At 35.2% G+C, this 22,179-nt stretch overlaps 1 protein-coding gene across 3 annotated transcripts in view; it reads left to right on the top strand.

The window, feature by feature from the left end:
- The window catches only part of LOC145266607 (DNA-dependent protein kinase catalytic subunit-like), a 396,502-nt gene that overhangs the window by 211,174 nt on the left and 163,149 nt on the right, over positions 1-22,179 (top strand). For all 3 annotated transcript variants that reach the window (XM_080122502.1, XM_080122501.1, XM_080122503.1), the window contains 7 exons: positions 170-313; positions 2,321-2,472; positions 4,499-4,630; positions 8,684-8,917; positions 11,147-11,296; positions 19,329-19,502; positions 21,858-21,932. In XM_080122502.1, coding sequence (XP_079978628.1) covers positions 170-313; positions 2,321-2,472; positions 4,499-4,630; positions 8,684-8,917; positions 11,147-11,296; positions 19,329-19,502; positions 21,858-21,932 — 1,061 coding nt within the window. The remainder of the gene's footprint in view (positions 1-169; positions 314-2,320; positions 2,473-4,498; positions 4,631-8,683; positions 8,918-11,146; positions 11,297-19,328; positions 19,503-21,857; positions 21,933-22,179) is intronic.

Genomic DNA, 22,179 nt, shown 5'->3' with positions numbered 1-22,179 from the left:
ATTTAGTTCCTTACATGAAATGGCTTCATGCCTTGTCTGGAGCGATTTTCATAAAAAAAGATAGCCTTGCCATGATTCCAGTTCTACAGACAGAGTTGATGATCATTAAGCAACTCCCTAAACGATGGAATTTGGTAATGTTTTATTTTTTATGACCATTTAATTACAGATATTCGAACCGTATGCTGCCTTCTGGTTAACTCCCCTTTGTGAACTTATCGTGAGTGGAGCCTTAGGATACGATTCTCTCACTTACTTCATCACGGATATCGTCGTTACTTTATTGCGATGGCATAAAACTGCGATACCTCAGGTCAGTACTTGTTTCTTATTTTTTTTATCTATTGAAATAATGTGAGCAACTGACACCTACAAAAAACTGTTGACTTATGATATTCCATAGACTATCTCTACTCAAAAAAAAGAAAAAAAGAAAGATTTTTCTTCCAAATTTATAATCTCAAAAGTGCTAAAAAATAGTCAATTCCAAAATTAATTATTAAACAAAAGCAATTTATCTTTTCACTCCTTCAAAAAAAAGTTGACTCCTGTTCCACTTTGCAGAAATCCATTTTTTTTAAGTTGATTTCCTCTAACAATTTGAAGGTCTCCATGTTTTTATTTATGCTTTCTTTAATCGCTCTCACCTTCTGCCATTTCTTCCTCTCTGCCTTTTTTTTCTCTCTCTCTTTCTGTTTTTTCTTACTCTCTCTCTCTCTCTCTCTGTTGTTTTCTCTCTCTGCCTTTTCTTACTCTTTCTCTCTCTTTTTTTACTCTCTGCCTTTTTTTTCTCTCTCTCTCTCTGTTTTTTCTTACTCTCTCTCTCTGTTTTTTCTCTCTCTGCCTTTTCTTACTCTTTCTCCTTGCCTTTTTTACTCTCTCTCTCTCTCTGCTCTCTCTCTCTCTCTTTCTCTCTCTGCCTTTTCTTTCTTTCCTCCTTGTTTTTTCTTACTTTCTCTCTCTCTCTATCTCTCTCTCTTTCTTTTTTTTACTCTCTCTCTCTCTCTGCCTTTTATTACTCTTTTTCTCTTTCTGTCTTTTCTTTCTTTTTCTTTGACTTTTATTCTTTTTTTGCTCTGTCTGCCTTTTCCTTCTCCTTTTAAGCCAAATGAAACCTTGTGAGCCTAACATGCAAACCAATTTTTTGCAATAGTACAGTCCGAATAAATTACAAATTTTATCATTTAATTATTGTGGGTTGGGGTCTTCCATATTGCGAAATGGATATGATGATTTCAGCTACATTTTTTGGTGTTTTTTTTTTTTCATCGATAATACGGTCCTTGATACGACCTTAAACTATATCCGATAGTGAGGCCCCAGTTTGCGGGCTTTGGGGAGTGTGGAGCCACCCTTTAATTGCCATTGCTCCCAGGTCCACTCTGACCCGGAGTGGTAGTACCTGTTAGGGTCCCAACAATGGGTTAAATAGAAATTGACTTCAAAAATATATATATATATATATATATATATATATAAATATTCTATTAAAAAATTTTCTTCAAAATCACTGGATTCGGCATTAAATAACCTGAAAAGGGTTGATATGCCGTGAAACAAAAACAACCAACCATCCATCGATAACATTCAATTTTATTTATTTAAACATTTTTTAGTGTGGATGATGTTTAAATTTTCCCCTTTCTTCGGTTCTGATTATGTTTCAGTTTTTGGTTCCCCGACAAAAGGAGGGTGGCCCTGTAAATTCACTCTTGTCAGTTTGTCCGTTCGTCTGTCCGATCTTTTCTCAATAACTGCACCTTGGAATTTTTGGAAATTTTGCACAAACATTAAACATGATATGAGTAAAAAAAGAAACAGAATGGATTTTCCGGGAAAACTCCGGTTCCCCCCCCCCCCCCCGGGGTGCCTTTCAGGTTAAAATGTCTAAAATTGACACTTTTGTGCTTATTAAAAAATAATTGATGCCTTAGATTTTTATAAAACTTTCTGAAAAGTTGTAACTAACTGATTTCTATATAATTTTGTTTGTCTATACTTTGTGATAACTCTTGGGTATGCCCCAGGGGCTCTTTTAGGGCTAATAAAATTGGGGACTATTTTACCATATTTATCCAAAATTTTCTGTGTATGTCTATTTAGCAGTTTTGCATGGTGCTGAACACAAATTTAAATATGTTAAAGCCTAAAACTGCACCCTTTGTTCATTTTCACCACGATTTGACGCCCCCTGAGGACTTTGGGGGCTAAATGGGAGGGGGGGGGGAGACAATGCTGAACTTAGTCATTTTTTTTATGCCTCGTTCACTGTACACTCACGTGGGATCATGCATGCTTCACTTGTTTTTTCTATTTTCAGGACACTGTGGAAGATCGTGCCCTTGTGTCTCGATTATTGAACTTTATCTTTGCGAACATTTACCATGAAACACGTTCGGTCTTCAGAGAAAATTTGGATGTGCTAAAGACATTGCTTGAATGTTGGAAAGAAAGGATCGATATTCCATATGGGTAAGAAAACTTTTAGGAAATTGGCAGGTTTATAATAATGCAACTGTAATTGTGTGTGTGTGTGTGTGTGTGTGTGTGTATATATGTACATATATATATATATATATATATATATATATAAGCGAAAATGTATGTGTGTTTGTGTGTATGTATGTATGTTTGTGTGTCTGCTAAAAACTTTTAACAGACAAAACAAAAATTCACAAACTTGGTATCATATTAAAGCCCGACCCTCTGGACGACAAATATCGAAAAATAAGCCCAAAGTGACCATCAGAAGTGCGTCAATTGATCGGTTTTCTGCAGAGGGGGGGCCCCCCCCAAAAAAGTGACATTTTAATGTTAAACATTACATATTTTTAAATCGATTTATAACTGCCCCAAAAAATACGGCCGCCAAGTCTTCTACATAAAGTATACACGCGGCCGTTTATTTTGGGTCAACTTGTATTTAAAACCCGCTGAGTCATGTCACGTGATCTTGACGTCAGCAACCTCTAATGGCGGTCTTAATTTACAATTTAAAAATGTTGTTATCGGTAAAAAAAAATTAATTAAAGCTAAACTATGAACTTCTATGCTATGGCAACGTTACCAAAGTTATTACCACATTCAAAATAATTAGACTCGATAGTTAAACGAAAAATATTAAGCCAAACATGTGAAGTAAAAAAAATTACGCTTACAAAAAATATTAACGAACAAAGTTTTTAAAAATACAAACAGCCAGACGCCATTTTCCAATCTTTAGAGTAAGGCAGACGAAGTGAGAGAGAGAGAGAGAGAGAGAGAGATGTCTAGACAGATTCGACAGGGGGGAGGGTCAACAACGCATGCGTCAGATGACGTCATGACCTGATTTACTTTAAATAGTTGATAAACCAAACAAACTTTATATACGCCGCTTTAGCGTAGGTAATTAAGGGCTTGGTTCATTATCTAAACGTTTTGGGTTCGAATCGTGGTGTGAGATGTCTTTTTTATTTCGATTTTTTAAATTTAAATATTGAACCAGTGTTATTTAAGCCATTTTTCACGTAACGTTCATTTTTCTGTTTTTTTTTTTTTACTTTGCTTATCCACCCTCGACCACACACCCAAAAACACCCGGGTACCCACCGATTTTTTTAATTTTTAATATCGAAACAGGCTTATTTAAGCAATTTTTCACGTGTTCGTTTTTCTGTTTTCATCGTTTGTTTGGCTTACGTTAGTTTTTTTGTGTTTTTTTTCCCCCCGCTTAAGTTTTAACGTTGTTTTCTTTTTTTACTTCGCTTATAACAAACAAACCTGGTCATTGACGTCGTCGTCATCGTAACGCTCGACGATTTCCGGGCGCACACCTGTCAATTTGGTTCTTACTTAAATAAATTCAAACATCTTTCACTAACTCATTCTGGCTGGAAGATTTTATTTTCAAACTTCGCCTCAGGGCTTCGGATTTGATCTTAACCCCCCACCCCCGGGTTCTTTTTTATTTAACACTACACACACCTACAAACACCCGGGCAACTACCCCCGCTAGTATATATATATATAAAAGGGAAAGTGTCTCTCTGTCTGTGTACATTTCCCTACACAATAACTCTGTCAATTTTCAGTTTATAGACTCAAAATTTGATATAGTGGGTAATGAGATTTAGAAAAATCTTTGTAATCAATTTTCGGCCAGAAATTTGGCTGTTAAGGGGTCAAAGTTCAACGATTTGACCTTTGAGAACTCTACGGAACTCCTCCGCCAATTTTGGGTCTAAACACTTGAAATTTGCTAAAGACATTGCTTGAATATTGGAAAAAAAGGATCGATATTCCATATAAGTAAGCACACTTTTAGGAAATTGGCATATTTATAATAATGTAACTGTAATTGTATATACACACACACACACACACACACACACACACACACACATATATATATATCTATATGTGTGTGTATACAAACATTATTAAAGACAACTGAAAGCTTCTGTTTTGTTATGTTTTTTTTTTTTTTTTTTTTCCTTATTTGTAATTCATTTTTCAGAATTATCTATAAGAAAATGTCTGACTTTGATCTGAAGTCCATGGAATCAATGATCGGAGCCCAACTTATCGGTGTGATCCTTTCAGCTCGAATAGCGCCATGCGGTGTTATTGAAGATGTTTCACAGCATCAGTAAGTATGCAAATCTTTTGTACGAATTGTCTCTCAATTTGTATATATTTGCAGTTGATATGACTCTCTCTTCTTAACATGTGAGTGCTTGTGTACGAAAAGGATCCTAAATTTCTGGCTTCTTTCTGACTTTATAAAATTTAGGCCATGTGGTATTAATTGACCGATGTTACATCAAATGATGTAACCTCCTGTTTTTTGATCTGTGCGGTCTTTCACTCATCCCCTACACCTAACCAAAAGATCCGACGTTTTTTTAATTATTACTCAAGAAATTAAATAAAACAATTTTTTCCCCATTTTTTTATTCAGTTACTTTTATCTTTTGTAATTTTAACAGAAGAAAAACAAACTAAAAACAAAAAAAAAAACAATTCACAGACTAGAGATAACAAACCAAAAAAAGTGGTAAATCAAAAAAAACAACAAATATATAACAAATAAATGTTACCAAAGACAAGATAAGTTACTCTTCTACCTACCTGGATAATTTTTTTTATGTTTCAACTTATTTTAAGACATTTTTTTTTTAGTTTGAAACACAATTAGTGCTGAGTTGCTAAGTTGGAGTGACAAGAGGCTGTCATTGTCGGAGTTTCGAAAATCGCTCAAACTTAAAAAATGAAACAAGATACTGATAGAAACCAACCCAATAAATGTCACTGGTATTTATTGGGTGTGTTTCTATCCATATCTTGTTTCATTTTTTTGAGTTCTGAGCAATTTTTGAGACTCCAACGATGACAGCCTCATGTCAGCCATCTTTCAACTCGGCTCATGCTGATTATATCCATTTTAATTCAATGTCATTTGACGTGATACCAGTAAGCTAATATCACGTGATCTCGGCCAGAAATTTGAGATCCTTTTCATACATTAGCACCAACACATAAACAAATCAAATGTACACATATCCAAGGCAATGGCTGCATCCTTAGAAAATGTACGGTTGCATTTAATGCTACTAAGGCGAAGCCCTTTTCCTTTAAACAATCATTGCCATGCCTAATGTTCATACTTCTTGGCCTAACAATAAATAACATGACACTGACTCATACAAAGTATGGTGCTACCTCAAATAATGGTCCTGGATATGATCTTAAACTATATCCGATGGTGAGGCCCCAGCTTGCGGGCTTTGAGGAGTGTGGGGCCACCCTTTAATTGCCATTGCTCCCAGGTCCACTTTGACCCGGAGTGGTAGTACCTGTTAGGGTCCCAACTATCTATGGGTTAAATAGAAACCGACTTACAAAAAACAAATATATTCTATTAAAAAAAAAATTTCTTCGAAATCACCGGATTCGGCATTTGATATGCCGTAAAACAAAAACAACCAACCAAAACCAACCTTTTTTTTTTTTTTTTATTACATTTTCACCCCAAACAAGACACATTCACATTGCCACTTTGGTATAGGGGGCTACTATTTGGGCAAAAAGACGTCAGTTCACGTTACACTTGAACTTCTGCATGTCAGTACAGTTAGGGAAGCAGGGACCTGGAATGGAATTCCAGAGTCTAGCGGTTCTGGGGAAGAAACTACTGGAGTAGAAAGATCTTTTACATCTAGGGATCTCTACTGTGTGGGGGTGGGATTTAGCTGCCTGTCGGGTTTGTTGAGGGTGTCTACGTCGTGGGGGCACAAGTGTCTGCAGTTCGTCAGAGCATTCACCATTAAAATACTTGTAGAACAGGCAGAGGGATGCAACGTTTCGTTGATAGGATAGAGGCTGAAGCTTAGATGCCAGTTCAAGGCCTATCAGATTGGCGACTCTCTTTTGAACCTTGTCTAGAAGCGAGAGACTAGCAACAGATGCACCAGCCCAAATGTGACAACAATACTCCATACATGGGCGAATTGTGGCCTTATAGAGTTACAGGATACTTTCAGGTGTCAGTAGTTTTCTAGCACGGTAGAGAGAGCCTACCTTTTTTACAGCGGCCCTGGCAATGTTTTCAAGATAATTGTTCCAACTCATGTTTTCTGTAAAGGTTAGGCCAAGCAGTTTGAAAGATGTACTCTCAGACAGGGAGTCACTGGCCATTTCTATTGGTGGCAGAGAAGGTTTCTTGTAATTATTGAAGGAAACCAGTTTAGTCTTGGCAGCATTGAATGTGACCATCCATTTATGTCCCCATTCCACGACAGATTGGAGGTCATCCTCTAGTGTTTCTGCCATTTCTTTAGTTATGTGTTCATTTGTTTTCCTGTCATGCCTGTTATAGAGCGTGGTGTCATCAGCATATATACCCATCTCAGAGGCAGTTTTGTCGGGGAGGTCAGTAATAAATATTAGGAACAATAGAGGTCCAAGGATAGACCCTTGAGGCACTCCCGCATTTATATCACACTGTTTAGATGTACGACCGTCGAGGACAACCTGGATTTTTCTCTTATCTAAGAAGGATTTAATTATGTTAAGTATTCTACCAGTGATACAGTAAGATCTAATTTTTCTGAGGAGACCCTCATGCCATATCCTGTCAAAGGCCTTAGATATATCTAAAGCTACCACTCTGCCCTCCCCCGCTTTGTCCAGTGAATGGTATATACGTTCAGAGATTACAGTGAGGATGTCAGCTGTGGAAATGGGCTTGTCTAAATCCATATTGTTTGTCAGTCAGAAGTTTAGCATCTGTAAGGTGACGGACTAGAGCATGATTAATTATGGTCTCAAATATTTTGGCGAAAAGTGGGAGGAGGCTAATGGAGCGATAATTTAATGGGTTAGTTCTTTCGCCAGAATTCTTGAATACAGGTACCACAGAAGCAGTTTTCCAACAGCCCGGAAAGCATGATTCATTAAGGCAGTTGTTGTAGAGTTTAGAGAGAACTGGAGCTACTTCAGCTGAGCACTTTTTAAATAGCACAGCTGGGATGAGATCAGGTCCACATGCTTTTGAAGTGTTTTTTATGATAGCGTGTACCTGAGCAGGGGTGATTTTTAGATCGTCTAGTGTGGCGTCTGTCTGCAAAGGAAAGTCAGGCAGAGGGTGGTTGGAAGGGTCCATTCCTTTCCAATAACATATCTGTATTATTTATTTTAACTTATGATCGGAATTCTCAATTCCAAACCTAGCTTCCCAGGTTCGAATTCTCGGCTATCCTATCTCATATTTACTCACTTACAAGAACAGTCGACTGAATATATTCAAAAATTACGAAAAAGAATGAGGTAGAAAAAAAAATTATTAAAGAAAACATTTTTTTGATGAAAATTAGTGAAAATAAAAAAGCACCAAAGAGTTTCAAGGGAAGGTAAATAGCATGTAAGTATTGGAAATTTTTTTAATAAATTATGTGTTAAAAATCATAAATATGTTTTTAGTATAACTGAGTTATTTCCCTTGTTATATTATGTGTTTCCCAAAGAAATATGGTGAGGGTTTTTCATGATAAAGATCAAAAACTTGCGTTTTTTTAATAAATAATGCGGTAATATTTAAGTACTTCTCACATGCAAATTAAGTAAATATTGCTTCTTGTTGAAATTGACACAAAAATCAGTAGATACCCTTTTTTTATTCTATTTATTTTCATTTCCAAATTTGGCTATTATAGTATAGTTTCACCAAAAAGACTTTATTTAGTTTCTTGATAGCTCATACATGAAAAAACAACACTATTATCTAGTTTCATCAAAAATTTTGTACGTCGATCATTTTGTTAGAAAGTAAGTGTAAGAAGTTAAAAATTAGCCATTAGTTTCTCTCCCCGTAAGTAAAAACATTCAATAAAACCTTGAAAAACTCGGCATATTTTCCTTCTGCTTTTTTCATGCATATAGCTGTTTATATATAAGATTATTTTTAAAAAACAATAATGTGGCAATATTTAAGTACTTTTGACATGCCAAGTAAGTAGCTATCATTGCTTTTGGTTGAAGTTGACACAAAAAATAAGTAGATACCTTTTTTTTTCTCTTTTTTAATCGATTTTTTCATTTTCTGAATTTCAGTATTATAATGTAGTTGCATGAAAATTTTATACCCAACCAATGCCATGTTGACATTTATTGTTTTTTTTATGCTTTTAATTTTATTTTGTAGGTTTTTTTCGTGCTTGGCGAAAGGTTTTCAGCATCAGTACAAAACTGTATACATGGCAACTGCAGAAGTTTTCGGTTTGATCTTGAAGTATTACTTTGAACAAGAATCTGATATTGTCAATGATGTGTTTGAAATAATATCACCTGCGATCAACAAAATGCAAAATCATCAGCCGGATCGATTCATCGTTTGTCTACACAAGATGCAGCAACATTACAGTCAGGCCACAAAAAAGTCAGTAATCTTTTTTTGTTAGTTCCAAAATTTATTTAATTTTAAAAAAATGTTTTAGCAATTTTTAATCTGTTTACATACCACCTATCTCCGCTACGTACAGGATGAAACGATAAAATTGTCGCCTTACAAAAGACAACATGATTCCATTTTCATTCGATGAAAACCGGTCTTCTTCTTTTTTGTTGCAGACCATCTACTAGTTGACAAATCCCAACAGCGATAGGAGCCTTCTATCATGTCTGAAAGTGACACAACGTTTAATGAGCAGATCGGAAATGTGCTGCTGTACAACTCGTGCTTTCTACTGATCCAAGTTATGACAACAGGACCATTGCCAGCACCCTCAAAATGCATCGCTGGATTGCCATAAATAACAGGGACGTGCCCAGAGTGATAAAAAAAAGTTTCCTTCCACGATTATGGTCTTTGGTGTGGGTTCAAATGAAGGCCACATCATGCCACCTCACAGCTTGAAAGTCAATGTACTTGGATATGCTAAAGAGTGTGGTGATTGCCTGGTTCGATCAGGTAGCCGCTAGCAGACCCTGGGTGTGATAGCAGGACTCTGTGTCGGTCCACAAGTCAAAAGAGACCCAGGCTTGGCTTCAGAAAGTGGTTTCTGACTTTGTATCCTTCTCTAAGGCCCCCACCTCTTCCCTCGACCTGAACTCGTTGGATTACTTTGTTTGGTCATACCTCGAGAACATCACCAACATGACCTCCCACAACACCAAAGCCAGCCTGATCGTCATCATCTGTCAAGTATTCGCAGAGCTCCCACCAGTACTTGTGGAAAAGGCAGTGATTGAGGCTGAAGGTGGCTACATTGAATAGATGTCAGCTCTACTACATAATCAAGTTATCTGAATTGATTTTTTTCAATAAAAGTTTTATAATAAAGTTGTAGTGTTGTTTTCTTTAGGGCAATAATTTTATCGTTCCACCTCTTCTTCCTCTATTGCACTATTTTCTCTAGTTATATATGTATTACTCTTTTTCTCTCACACCCCATTATATTTGCTCCTAATGTAGTTATCGCTAGACGTCACATCTCTAATTATGTTACCTAGCATTTTATTTTCTGATGAGAAGCATCAGGCTTCGAAATATCTAGGTATAAAGTTTGCTTATCCTGCACATCTAACTGATGTAACAGCCATATTGAATAAACGATTAAATCTACATACATTACTATATATATATATATATATATGTATATATTTCTATAGCATCGTTTTTTTTTCTTTATCTTCTTTATAAGCTCCAAATCAATTTTTTGAGCTTTGCATTATCCTGAACCTCATATTTCTACCCTATTTTATTTTTATTTTATTTATCAACATAAAAATTATTAACTTCTTTTTCTTTATTTCGTTATTTTTAAAATATTTCCAGGAATATCTGCCTTACTACAAAAGATGCTAGTTTTATATCGGTGTCTTTACCCCCTCACCCCCCACCCACCCATTTTTGCTTTTGCTGATGAGGAGATTTTGTTTAAAGAAAATCTTTTTATCAAATTATTGTTTAAGACATATTGTCTATTTCAATAAAAACATTGTTTCCGAAACGATCGTACAATCTATTGATTTTGTTTGTTTTCCTTTTGAAACTGATTTTTAATTATAAATTATGAATCATTTTACTCAATATTAAAATAGCTCTAGGATATATATATATACCTATTGAGCTTATTATATATCTACATTACAACGGGCACTGTTTTCTTTTAATAGTATTAATACATTTACTAGTACATTAAAATAAACTCTGCTTTTTAGACTCCAGGTCTAATTTCTTCAATATATATATATTACCTTTGCTTTCATTTATTCGTTTTTGGACAACTTTTTCGAATCTGTGTATAGTACCCCCCCCCCCTTGCCCAAATGTTAATTAAAAACTCACATTTTTGAATACAATAAAAAAGTTTTAGCAATTTGCGGCTTAATCCACTGAATATTGGTCGAGCCCAAGCCATGATTGATGGTAACTCCTGAGGATCCGGATCCAATTCTCCAAGAGTACCATTTTTTTTTTTCATTTTCACCTTTTTATTTATTTTTTTTTTTTTACTTTTTGGAGTTGATTGCTGTACTAAGAGTATAAGAAACATGCATTTTCTCTTTTTATTAGAATTTTCCATTACACAAAATTAAGCCACAGCAACGCGTGGCAGGGTACAGCTAGTATATATATATATATTTGTTAAATTTTATTTTTAAGCTATCTGTCTCGAGTGCTTTTCCTGTTACCAAATGTCCACGGAGAATTCCGTGCCAGATGTCTTGAAATTATACATGGAAGCATTTCAAACGATAAGGATATTTTTATTGAATTGAAGAGTAAAGGCATCATTTCCTTCCTTAGTCACAGGTAAGTTGCATATTTATTTCTTTATCCCTTTTTCCACGCTCTCTTATCAACTCCCCGTCTTTCCTTTCTCTTTTCTCAATGGCATAAATTCTTTGGATCCAATTCATGTGAATATGTATAACCTGCCATGCATATTTGAAAATGAGCACACACTTGATGAAGGGATTACATCCCGAAATATAGCATCACTGACACATCACCTGATTGCCTGAAGCAAATAAGAACATCCTCCATGTAAAATATTGTATATAAAAAAAACATATATATTTATATACACATTGTTTAATGCCATAAGTAATAAGCCAGAAGGTTTCTCTTTTGTATGTATGTAATCTGAAGAGGTCATATTGAAATATAAGTAAGTGTTCGGTTTTGAGGCTGATACCGTTAATCTCAAATGTAAGAATGCTTAGAGTGCTATGATTGGGTGTGGTAGCAGGACATAATCGAAATGCAGGGAATACGGAAAGGAGACCTCATTAATGAAAAGTAGACACAAGAATCTAGGAAAAAATATAAATGCATGCAGTGAAGAATGGGGTCATAAGAGGACTTATGGAATAGAGAGAAAAATAGGAACTACTTCCTTTAAAGGTAATGGTGGTAGTGATGATGTAGCTTCTTGGATGTAATGTATGATTTTTTTTATGAAGCCTAAATATGACTGTAATGTAGTGGCTAATAGTCTTGACATAATAGATTTGTATGTGGCATCTGTTGTTGCAAACCTACAATATTTTGGTGCAGAAGGAAAAACTGCACCGCTTTTATTATATATAGGGATAAAAAAAAGAAAACACACACACACACACACATCTTTGTGTAAACAAATTGAGCTTAGGTATTTGGACAATGTCAAAACATTGTTAATTCACTACCTGCATAGCAGCAGCCGAATAGCGCAACGGTTAGAAGCTCCGACTGTCATTTGGGCGGTCGGATTTCAATTCTGGCTTGAAGTAGTCGCGTGTCTAGCCACATAGATGGGCTGTGAAACAGTGAAACAGTACTGTATGTGGATGACTATAATGCTCCCTATATTGGGTTGAGCATATTAGGAAGTGATATACAAATTACCTTTAGTGTATAAAGCGATGCTCTTTGTGTAAACAAATTGAGCTTAGGTATTTGGACAATGTCCAAACATTGTTAATTCACTCCCCACATAGCAGCAGCCAAATAGAACAATGGTTAGAAGCTCCGACTGTCATTTGGGCAGTCAGGTTTCAATTCTGGCTTGAGATAGTTGCTTCTCTAGCCACACTGAAGAGCTGTGAAACAGTGAAATAGTACTGTATGTGGATGACTATATATATATATATATATATATATATATATATATATATATATATATATATATATATATATACACACATAAATTGGATCAATAAAAGTGAAACTGCATAGCTGTTTCCACCATTACATCTAAAGTTTTTTCAACTCCATTATATCTTAAGTTACATCAGTTTGAGTCTATCCATCACACTTTTACATTGTTCTGCCTTCTATAAACTAAAATTTCTTTTTATATACACATCCAACAATGCTTCAAGCAAACTAATTTAACTTATAAGTTCTTTTTTTTCCACAATAAAAGTTTTCATTCTTTTATTTTAGCAACAAAAATAAACAACAAAAATAAACACTTCTCATAAGAGATTTTGTTTTTTCAAGAAAATTTTAAGTGTTTTAGCAACTTTTTTTTTGTTTTTATGAAATCTATTGGGGGAGGGAGCTTTTCTTTAAATTTATTTACGGTTGCCATATCGTGGGGCCACAGGTATGATCATATATTTGCCATTTTTGGTTGTGCAATGCATTTGCATTTCATATTTATGCATCGTCATACAAACTCGTAAGCATCTTCCGTTTCATCTTGCACATAGTCACACTTTTGCATTTGGTTTTGATGTCCGTCCATTTTTTTTTTTTCTTGACAGAAAGTGATGATTCCTTCAAGAAATTGAATACGTTCACATAGCATGCTGTGATTCATTTTCGATTGAAAAAAAAATCTTTTCTACATTGAATTCATGGAAACTTGTTGTCTGTTGCCAGCTGTAACCTGTCGTAAAATGCTGATACGATGTTGCTAGAAATTGGGGCATATTTCTCTATTTCTCTCTTTATCCTCCTCTTGCCTCCCACTCCTCTCCTTTCTCGATGCCATAAAAGGTCACATTTATCTATCTATCTGCTAGTATACAAAAGGAACTTTGTTTGTGTGTGTGTGTGTGTGAGAGTTCATTCCCTATGGACTCCGAAATGGTTGGGCCGATCTGTATGAAATTTCACACAAATGTGCTTTATATATCTGGCAGTGTTTTTAGATGGGTTTTGTATCGGAATGTCTTTGATAAGTATCGATAATTGAAATAATCCGATGAAAGAAGGAACAGGCGATTTTGATCAAAGTTAACACCTTACACAACCTAACACCACAAGTGAATTTGAGAAGTTTTATTGCTGCACAAGACGAAAGGCCCGACATATAAAATCAACAATATGACAGGCACGTTTGAATGTTTCTGTTTAGAGCACAATTGAAGCATGATACTTGACTTTTGCATTTTAAACTTTAATTAAAGACATTATATATAAAAAATAATTTTATAAAATACACAGTAGGTTCTCTACAGTGCAATGTAGACTACAATGTATTGTGGACTAAGTCACTGCAGAAGGCATGTGAAACTTTCTTCTGGTGCACCACAATGGGTCCTCAACTAGAGCAGGCAATCAATCGATTTGATTTAAAATTGGATGATTTCACCAATTTCGATGACAATAAAAATATGGGTGTGTGAAACTTTTGTTGATAATCATTTAATCCCGTGCAACGTCAGATCTCCCTCCCTGCTAGTATATATATATATATATATATATATATTGTTGTGAGTTTAGAGCGCTAGTGTGCATGCACACCACATGTTTACAAATAGAACGAAATTGGCGCCTTTTCCCAGCTTAGTCGTTCGTTACCAACCATGTTGTTGTACCTGCTGAATTTTATGTTGAATAAAACCTTTCTAATATCTTAAAAGGTCTTTATTTTTCATTACAATTTATTCAACATAAAATTAAAAATTAACAGCAACAATGGATGCTATACTGAGACCTGGTAAATTCGAAGGATCGTCAGATACAACCGCTGACGAATGGAATCATTGGTTTCTTACCCTCATCAACTGCATCGACTCTCTCACAGTCGCTCATACTCAAAATCCTCCGAATAAGTTAAGTATTCTGATTAATTTCATCTCACCGAAGGTCTATTCTCTTATATCTCACTGTTCAACTTTCGAGAGGGCTATTAGCATCCTTCAAGCAACCTATGTAAAACCGGTAAATTCTGTGTTTGCTCGTCACCTTCTCGCCACTAGGAAACAAAATCAAGGTGAATCTATTGATCAATTTCTCCTAAAACTAAAGAATCTTTCTAAGGATTGTAAATTTGAAGATGTTACTGCCTCTCAACATGCAGAGCTAGCGATACGTGACACATTTATCACAGGTCTCACTTCCTCAACTATTAGGCAGAGATTACTTGAAAGTTTTGAAATTAACCTAGATCATGCCGTAGCAACTGCACGAAGTCTAGAAATGGCCCAACATAATGCAGCAGCTTATGACACATCAATTGTAGCAAAGGCATCTATTCATGCAGATGAATCTGAAAATAACTCTAGTTTGGAACTAACTAATGAATATGCTGCTGTTTCCAGAAATAATCAGGCGACTCACTTCGCCAGATGCCAATTCTGTGGATGAGAAAATCATTCTCGAAATATTTGCCCAGCTCGGAATGCTGACTGCCTTAAATGTGGAAAGAGGGGCCACTTCTCTAAAGTCTGCCGATCTAAAATAAAACAAACAACTTATAATACCAGGACTAGTTCTGCATATATTGCCCTCACTGCGTTATCCCAATGCACTCCATGCACACAATATTCTGTAGTAAATGCAACAATTAATAGTACCTGTTTGAAAGCTATGGTAGACAGTGGAAGCACTCATAACTTTATACGAATGAACATCGTGAGATCACTCGGCCTTAGTATATTACCTTCTAATGATACGGTAAGCATGGCTTCCTCGAATCTCACGAGCAAAACCTTAGGACACTGTGTTGCGTCCATCGCTGTTAATGGACAAATTTACACTAATATGCGCTTATCTATCCTTCCCAACTTGTGTGCTTCAATTATACTAGGACAAGAGTTCATGCAATTGCATAACCGGGTGGAATTCCGTTATAACGGAAAGATACCATCTTTACAGATTTGTAACGTCACTCAGATGAAAATCGAGCCACCGTCTCTTTTTGCTAATTTAGCAAAGAATTGTAAACTCATCGCAACAAAAAGCAGAAACTACTCAGCATCGGACTGCGAATTTATCCGGAATGAGATACAAAAATTATTAAAAGAAGATATCATAATCAAATCGAATTCCCCATGGAGAGCCCAAGTACTAGTAACTAGAAATGAAAGACATAAGCGTTGCATGGTCGTTGACTATTCGGCAACTATAAATCGGTTTACACTTTTGGATGCTTTTCCGCTTCCCAAAATTTCGGATATCATACGCCAACTATCACAGTACAAAATTTTCAATAAGTTGGACCTGAAGTCTGCATATTATCAATGCCCTATACGTAGAGACGAGAGAATTTACACAGCATTTGAAGCTGGCGGAGGACTATACGAGTTTTCTAGGTTACCTTTTGGGCTAACGAACTCAGTAGCTGTGTTTCAACGTATTATGCATAATCTGATTCAAGAACATGAACTCCAAGGTACATTTGCCTACATTGATGACATTGTCATCGGAGGAAAAACTAATAAAGAATTAAACGAAAATATGGAAGCTTTTAGAAAGGTTATCAACCGTCTTAACTTGCAACTAAACCCTGTAAAATGTGAATATGGTATAACCAAACTAAAGTTTCTAGGGCACTTATTGGAAAATGGAACAATCAGTCCTGATCCAGACAGACTTACACCACTAAAAGAATTACCGATTCCGAACTGCAGTAAGTCACTCAGGCGGGCTCTAGGTCTCTTCTCATACTATTCACCATGGATAGAGAATTTCTCAGATCGGATTTCACCTTTATTAAACATTACGTCCTTTCCTATCACTGAGAAACTCAAAAATCAATTTCAAGCCATGAAAGATGAAATTTGCAAGGCTTCGTTTGCAGCCATTGAGGATGAAGTTCCGTTTACGATAGAAACTGATGCATCTGCGACAGCATTAGCAGCCTGCCTTTCCCAGAATGGACGTCCAGTAGCATATTTTTCTAGAACCCTAACGCAGTCAGAACGTCGACATTCAGCAGTGGAACATGAATCGGCAGCCATTGTAGAATCTGTGCGTAAATGGCGTGACCTCTTACTCGGTCGACACTTTACCATTATTACTGACCAACAGGCTGCATCATTTATGTTCAACACGCAGACACCAAATCGTATTAAAAACGATAAGCTGCTTCGGTGGAGACTTGAACTTTCAAACTATTGTTATGAGATAGTATATAGACCAGGTTCTCTTAATAACTCTGCAGATACCCTTTCTCGATCATGCTCTGCTTCGCGCTCATTATCACTAAAGGACCTGCACGCAGCACTTTGTCATCCTGGAGTAGCGAGACTATCACTTTGTGAGGCAGAAGAATCTACCATTCTCCATGGAAGATGCTAAGCGCACCTGCGCTGAATGTCAAATATGTGCTGAACTAAAACCAAGGTTCTTCAAACCTCCATCAGGTCGATTAATCCATTCTCGATCCCCCTTTGAACGTCTTTCAATAGATTTCATGGGACCGAAACCATCTACAAATAATCTCAAATACCTACTCGTGATTGTAGATGAATATTCACGCTATTCTTTTGTCTATCCATGTCAGGACATATCAACAAAAACTGTTATAAATTGTCTCCAGAATTTATTTACCTTTTTTGGCTGCCCAGATTCCATCCATAGTGATCGAGGAAGTCAGTTTATTTCATGTGAACTAAAAGAGTTTCTCTGGCAACATGGAGTTGTGATTACCCACTCAACTCCATACCATCCAATCGGCAATGGACAATGCGAGAGAGTAAATGGCACAATTTGGAAAACGATCAAACTTGCACTCAAAACCAGGCAATTGGACGAACGTCATGAAGTACTCGACATAGCTTTGCACTCTATTCGATCGCTACTTTGTACAGCAACTAACTCAACCCCACACGAGAGAATGTTTAACTTTTCCAGAAGGTCGGGCACCGGATATACCTTACCCGAGTGGCTGCAAGGAGGACCGGCCCTCCTTAGGAAGTTTGTCCGCCAACACAAGTCAGATCCCCTAGTGGAACCAGTAGATATAATATCTGCAACTCCCAACTTTGCAAGAATTCGTTTCCCTGACGGCCGGCAGTCAACAGTCTCAACAGAAGACCTAGCCCCCACTCCTGTCACTAACCCCTCCTCTACAAACTTGGAATCTCCTGTCTCCCCTGATCATGGTACATCACCAGATTCTACTACTCCATCAAACATCCGCGAACCAGAGTTGATTGATCAACAGGAGACCCCAAAGAATAATACCTCACCAAATGGAGAATCTTTCTCTTCAGTCGACAAAACAAAGTGTTTAGAAATAGAAGAGCAGCAGCAACAGTCTGACTTGAAGAAGGGCGTTTTCAAATTTCTTCCAGAAGCAACAAAAAGGGGAAGGAAGATCACCTGCAACCCAAAATATAAATAAAATGTGGTGGAGAGTGTTGTGAGTTTAGAGCGCTAGTGTGCATGAGCACCAGATGTTTACAAATAGAACGAAATTGGCGCCTTTTCCCAGCTTAGTCATTCGTTACTGACCATGTTGTTGTACCTGCTGAATTTTATGTTGAATAAAACCTTTCTAATATCTTAAAAGGTCTTTATTTTTCATTACATATATATAATGAGAATAATGAAAATAGTATTCCGAGATAGAGAGATAAAAAAAAGAACAAACCAATTCATCAACGTTTCATCTTTATTGTAAGACTTCTTCTGGATGAATGAAATTAAGAAAATAAAAACATCAGTACAAATATTTGAAATATATTTAATTCATATTCAATAATTTAATTTCATTCATCCAGAAGAAGTCTTACAATAAAGACAAAAAAATGTTGATGAATACATAACTTGGTTGTTCCTTTTTTATCGCTCTTTCTCTCTCTCTGTATATATATATATGTACATATATATATATATATATATACATACATACATATATATATATATATATATATATATGTATGTATGTATATTATGGACTCTCTCGTCGATTTCAAAGTACGAGGTTCCACCACAACAACTAAGTTACTCGGAAATCCACATAGATGATTTGTTTATAGTGGTGAAGGCGTTGTGTAGAACCAACCACACCGCAGGTTTTTACATCAGAGTTAGCTTCTCCTAGATGCATGTCTTAATGAAGACTGGGGTTGCATCTTCCCCAGTGAATTAATGCGCCTCCAGATACTAACCTGGAAATTTCTACGACTCAGCGTGATACATATAGCGTGTAACCTTTCCAACTGTGAACCCATCTGGAACTGGCCATGCTCAATGTTGTTTAACTTCGGTGATCTGGCGAGAACCGGTGTCTCAATGTGATTGTCCCATATATAAGTAAAAATTTTAAGTAAAAACACTTAAAAACTCGTATGAGAAAATAAAATTGGTAAACAAAATATGATTAAACAGTGATTATCGATTATTTATCTATCTTTGTCTCTCTCCTCCTTACTGTTTGGTGATTTGGAATGAAGATCAAGTTGGATAGAACTCCTCTGTATTCCATCAACCTTGTCAACTTGATCCTTTCTGAAATTATAAAAGAGCATTACCTTCAGTATCGAAGGATCATATTAGACCACGCAGCTCTAGATGATAATAACTGTGAACTTTCATGTCCATCATAATAATAATAATAATTATAATAATGACAATAAAGTGCAACAAGAACGTGATTAATTTCTCTATTTCTTTGCAGAGATGAAGCCACACAGCTGGTTGCTCTTCATATTGTCAAGTCCATCGTGGAAGACTTACAACCAGATGACGTGCAATATCTGCTCTCCACTATAATTGGTTTGATCCAGCACCCAAGTTTTGAATGTCGCAAACTCACCTACAATCTGCTCATGTGGATCTACGACCATTACACGTTAGTCTTTCTTTATTATCTTTATTTGCAGCAGCCATTCTGTATAAATCAGTTGGTATGTGTGTATTATAATATCTAAAATATTATAATTGGATATCTAAAATTTAAAATCTATATATATAATTGGATGTCTAAAATATGAATAAAAAAAGTGTGTGTGTATATATATATATATATATATATATATATATATATAATTGGCTGTCTAAAATATCAAAAATAATATACGTAATTGGATGTCTAAACTATAAAAAAAAGTGTGTGTATATATATATATATATATATATATATATACTAGCAAAAGTACTCGTCGTTGACTGGGTTCAAAAACAGCCTACAGAAAATGGACTCTGATTTATGAAAGTGTGATAGGTTATGAAAAGGAAGGGTTGTAAATTTGGGTTGAATTTGGGGGTATCAAAACCAAAGCAAAATATGATGAAAGTAAAAATAAAATAGATAAACCCCATAATTTATTATACCATATCTGTTCACACTGAAACACTTATCACAGTATTCTGTGAATCTATGTTAAAAAACCTTGTTAAACTTTGTGACATATTTCCATTCTATGGAGGCCAGGTGCGAACGAACACCCCATAATTTTATTATACCATATTTCTTCAAACTGAAACATAATTATCAAAGTATACTTACACAGATAGATATGAAAAGTCTTTATTAAAGTTTGTGCCTATTTCCATTCTATGGAGGCCAGGCGCGAACGCAGACCCCACAATTTTATTATACCATCCCTATTTAAGTTAAAACATACTTATCAAAGTATTCTTATATACATCTATATCAGAAACACTTGTAAACGTTTTTTTTTAATTTTTTATTTCCATACTTTGTGGACCAGGCGCGAACGCAGACCCCACAATTTTAATGAACCACTGTTCTGCCAGATCAAACATACCCATTCCTGTGTCTCAATACATCTTCTATCATTATATGTAATCAGTTTTTTAAAATAGTCAACCATATAGGAACCTATTCGTGACCAGACACACACACACACACATTCAGCTTTATATTATAGATATAATTGGCTGTCTTAAATACAAAAATGTATATATGTATAATTGGATGTCTAAACTATAAAAAAGTGTGTATATATATATATATTTATATATATAATTTCTAAACTATAAAAAAAAAGTATATATATATATGTGTATATATAAAATTGGCTGTCTAAAATATAAAAAATAATATGCATGATTAGATGTCTAAAATGAAAAAAAATATAATTAGATATCTAAAAATGGTTTTTAAATGCATTTGGAGTTTAGCCACTATTATGAAATCATGTGGCTTATCGTTTTCAGTAAAAATTTCAAAAATTACAGAAAATGATTGAGTATAAGGTTTGCTAGAACTATTTTTTTTTTTTTACAAAGAGACAAAAAAGGTTATCAATTCACCACCTTTAAATTTGAAATAGCAAAAGGTGAGAGAAAACAAGGGAGATAAGTCAGTTTGTCATATGAAATTGATGCAATCGTTAAAACTGCATTATATTCAATAAATTATTTTTCTTGTCATTATTTTTCTACTCAATCATTTTTTTATATATAATTTTTAAACTCTTTTTCATCTCAAACAAAGCATATTGTCGCTTGGACATAAGTACCTCTACAAAGCCACCATTCACCCATGTCCATACGCATTATGTCGCAAGGAAATATATATTTTAGGGTTTGTATTACTGTACACATAGATTCGAAAAAGTTGTCAAAACAACAAATATATAACAAATAAATGTTATCAAAGGCAAGATAAGTTACTTTTCTACCTAACTGGATATATTTTTTGTGTTTTTATTCAATGTAACATGTTTATTCAGCTCGAAAAACATGCAGTGTTTACCGATGTATTGGAAAATTCAAAATGGCGTCCAACTGTCTCTTTAACACGGTAAGTTTAGGAAAAGATGTTATAAAAAATAAACAAGGCAAAATACTATTAAAAAACAACCGAATATATGTCAACTTATGTCACGGTAACATATCTTGAGCGAATTTCTAACAGTATTTTGTCTAGTTTATTATTTATAATGTCTTTTCCCAAGCTTACCCTCTCCGAGAGAGAGTCGGCCGCCATTTTGAATTTTCCAATACATCGGTAAACGCTGCATGTTTTTCGAGCTGAATAAACATGTTACACGTAATAAAAACACAAAAAATATATCCAGTTAGGTAGAAAAGTAACTTATCTTGCCTTTGATAACATTTATTTGCTATATATTTGTTGTTTTGACAATTTTTTCGAATCTATGTGTACAGTAATACAAACCCATATTTTATATTATATATTTTGATAAAGTAAATGTTGATATTTTTTGCATTTCAGTGAATCTACAGAAATATTTGAACCAACAAAGGATGCCCTTTTAAAGGGTCTCGCTGATGAGGATATGCATTGCAGGTAAATTGCTTTTATTTTTATTTTTTTTTATTTTGTTTTGCATGAATTCGTTCAGGGGTTCCAAATACACAGTTTGCAAACTGTTTTTCTGCAAACCATGAGAAACCAGCTTCATTTCAAGATGCAAGTATTTATTTTTCATGCAAAACAGCTCTCCCAACATGCTAGAATTCTGGGACATTTTTTACAGATCCGTTTGGTTATGCAAAAACAATTATTATTATGTCAATATTGACTCTTCTCATGC

The sequence above is a fragment of the Euprymna scolopes genome, chromosome 41 (assembly GCF_053919585.1).
Source record: "Euprymna scolopes isolate OS-2025 chromosome 41, ASM5391958v1, whole genome shotgun sequence".
NCBI lineage: Eukaryota > Metazoa > Mollusca > Cephalopoda > Sepiida > Sepiolidae > Euprymna > Euprymna scolopes.
Note: the sequence above shows the minus strand (reverse complement) of the source record. Positions and strands in the feature narration are given on the sequence as shown.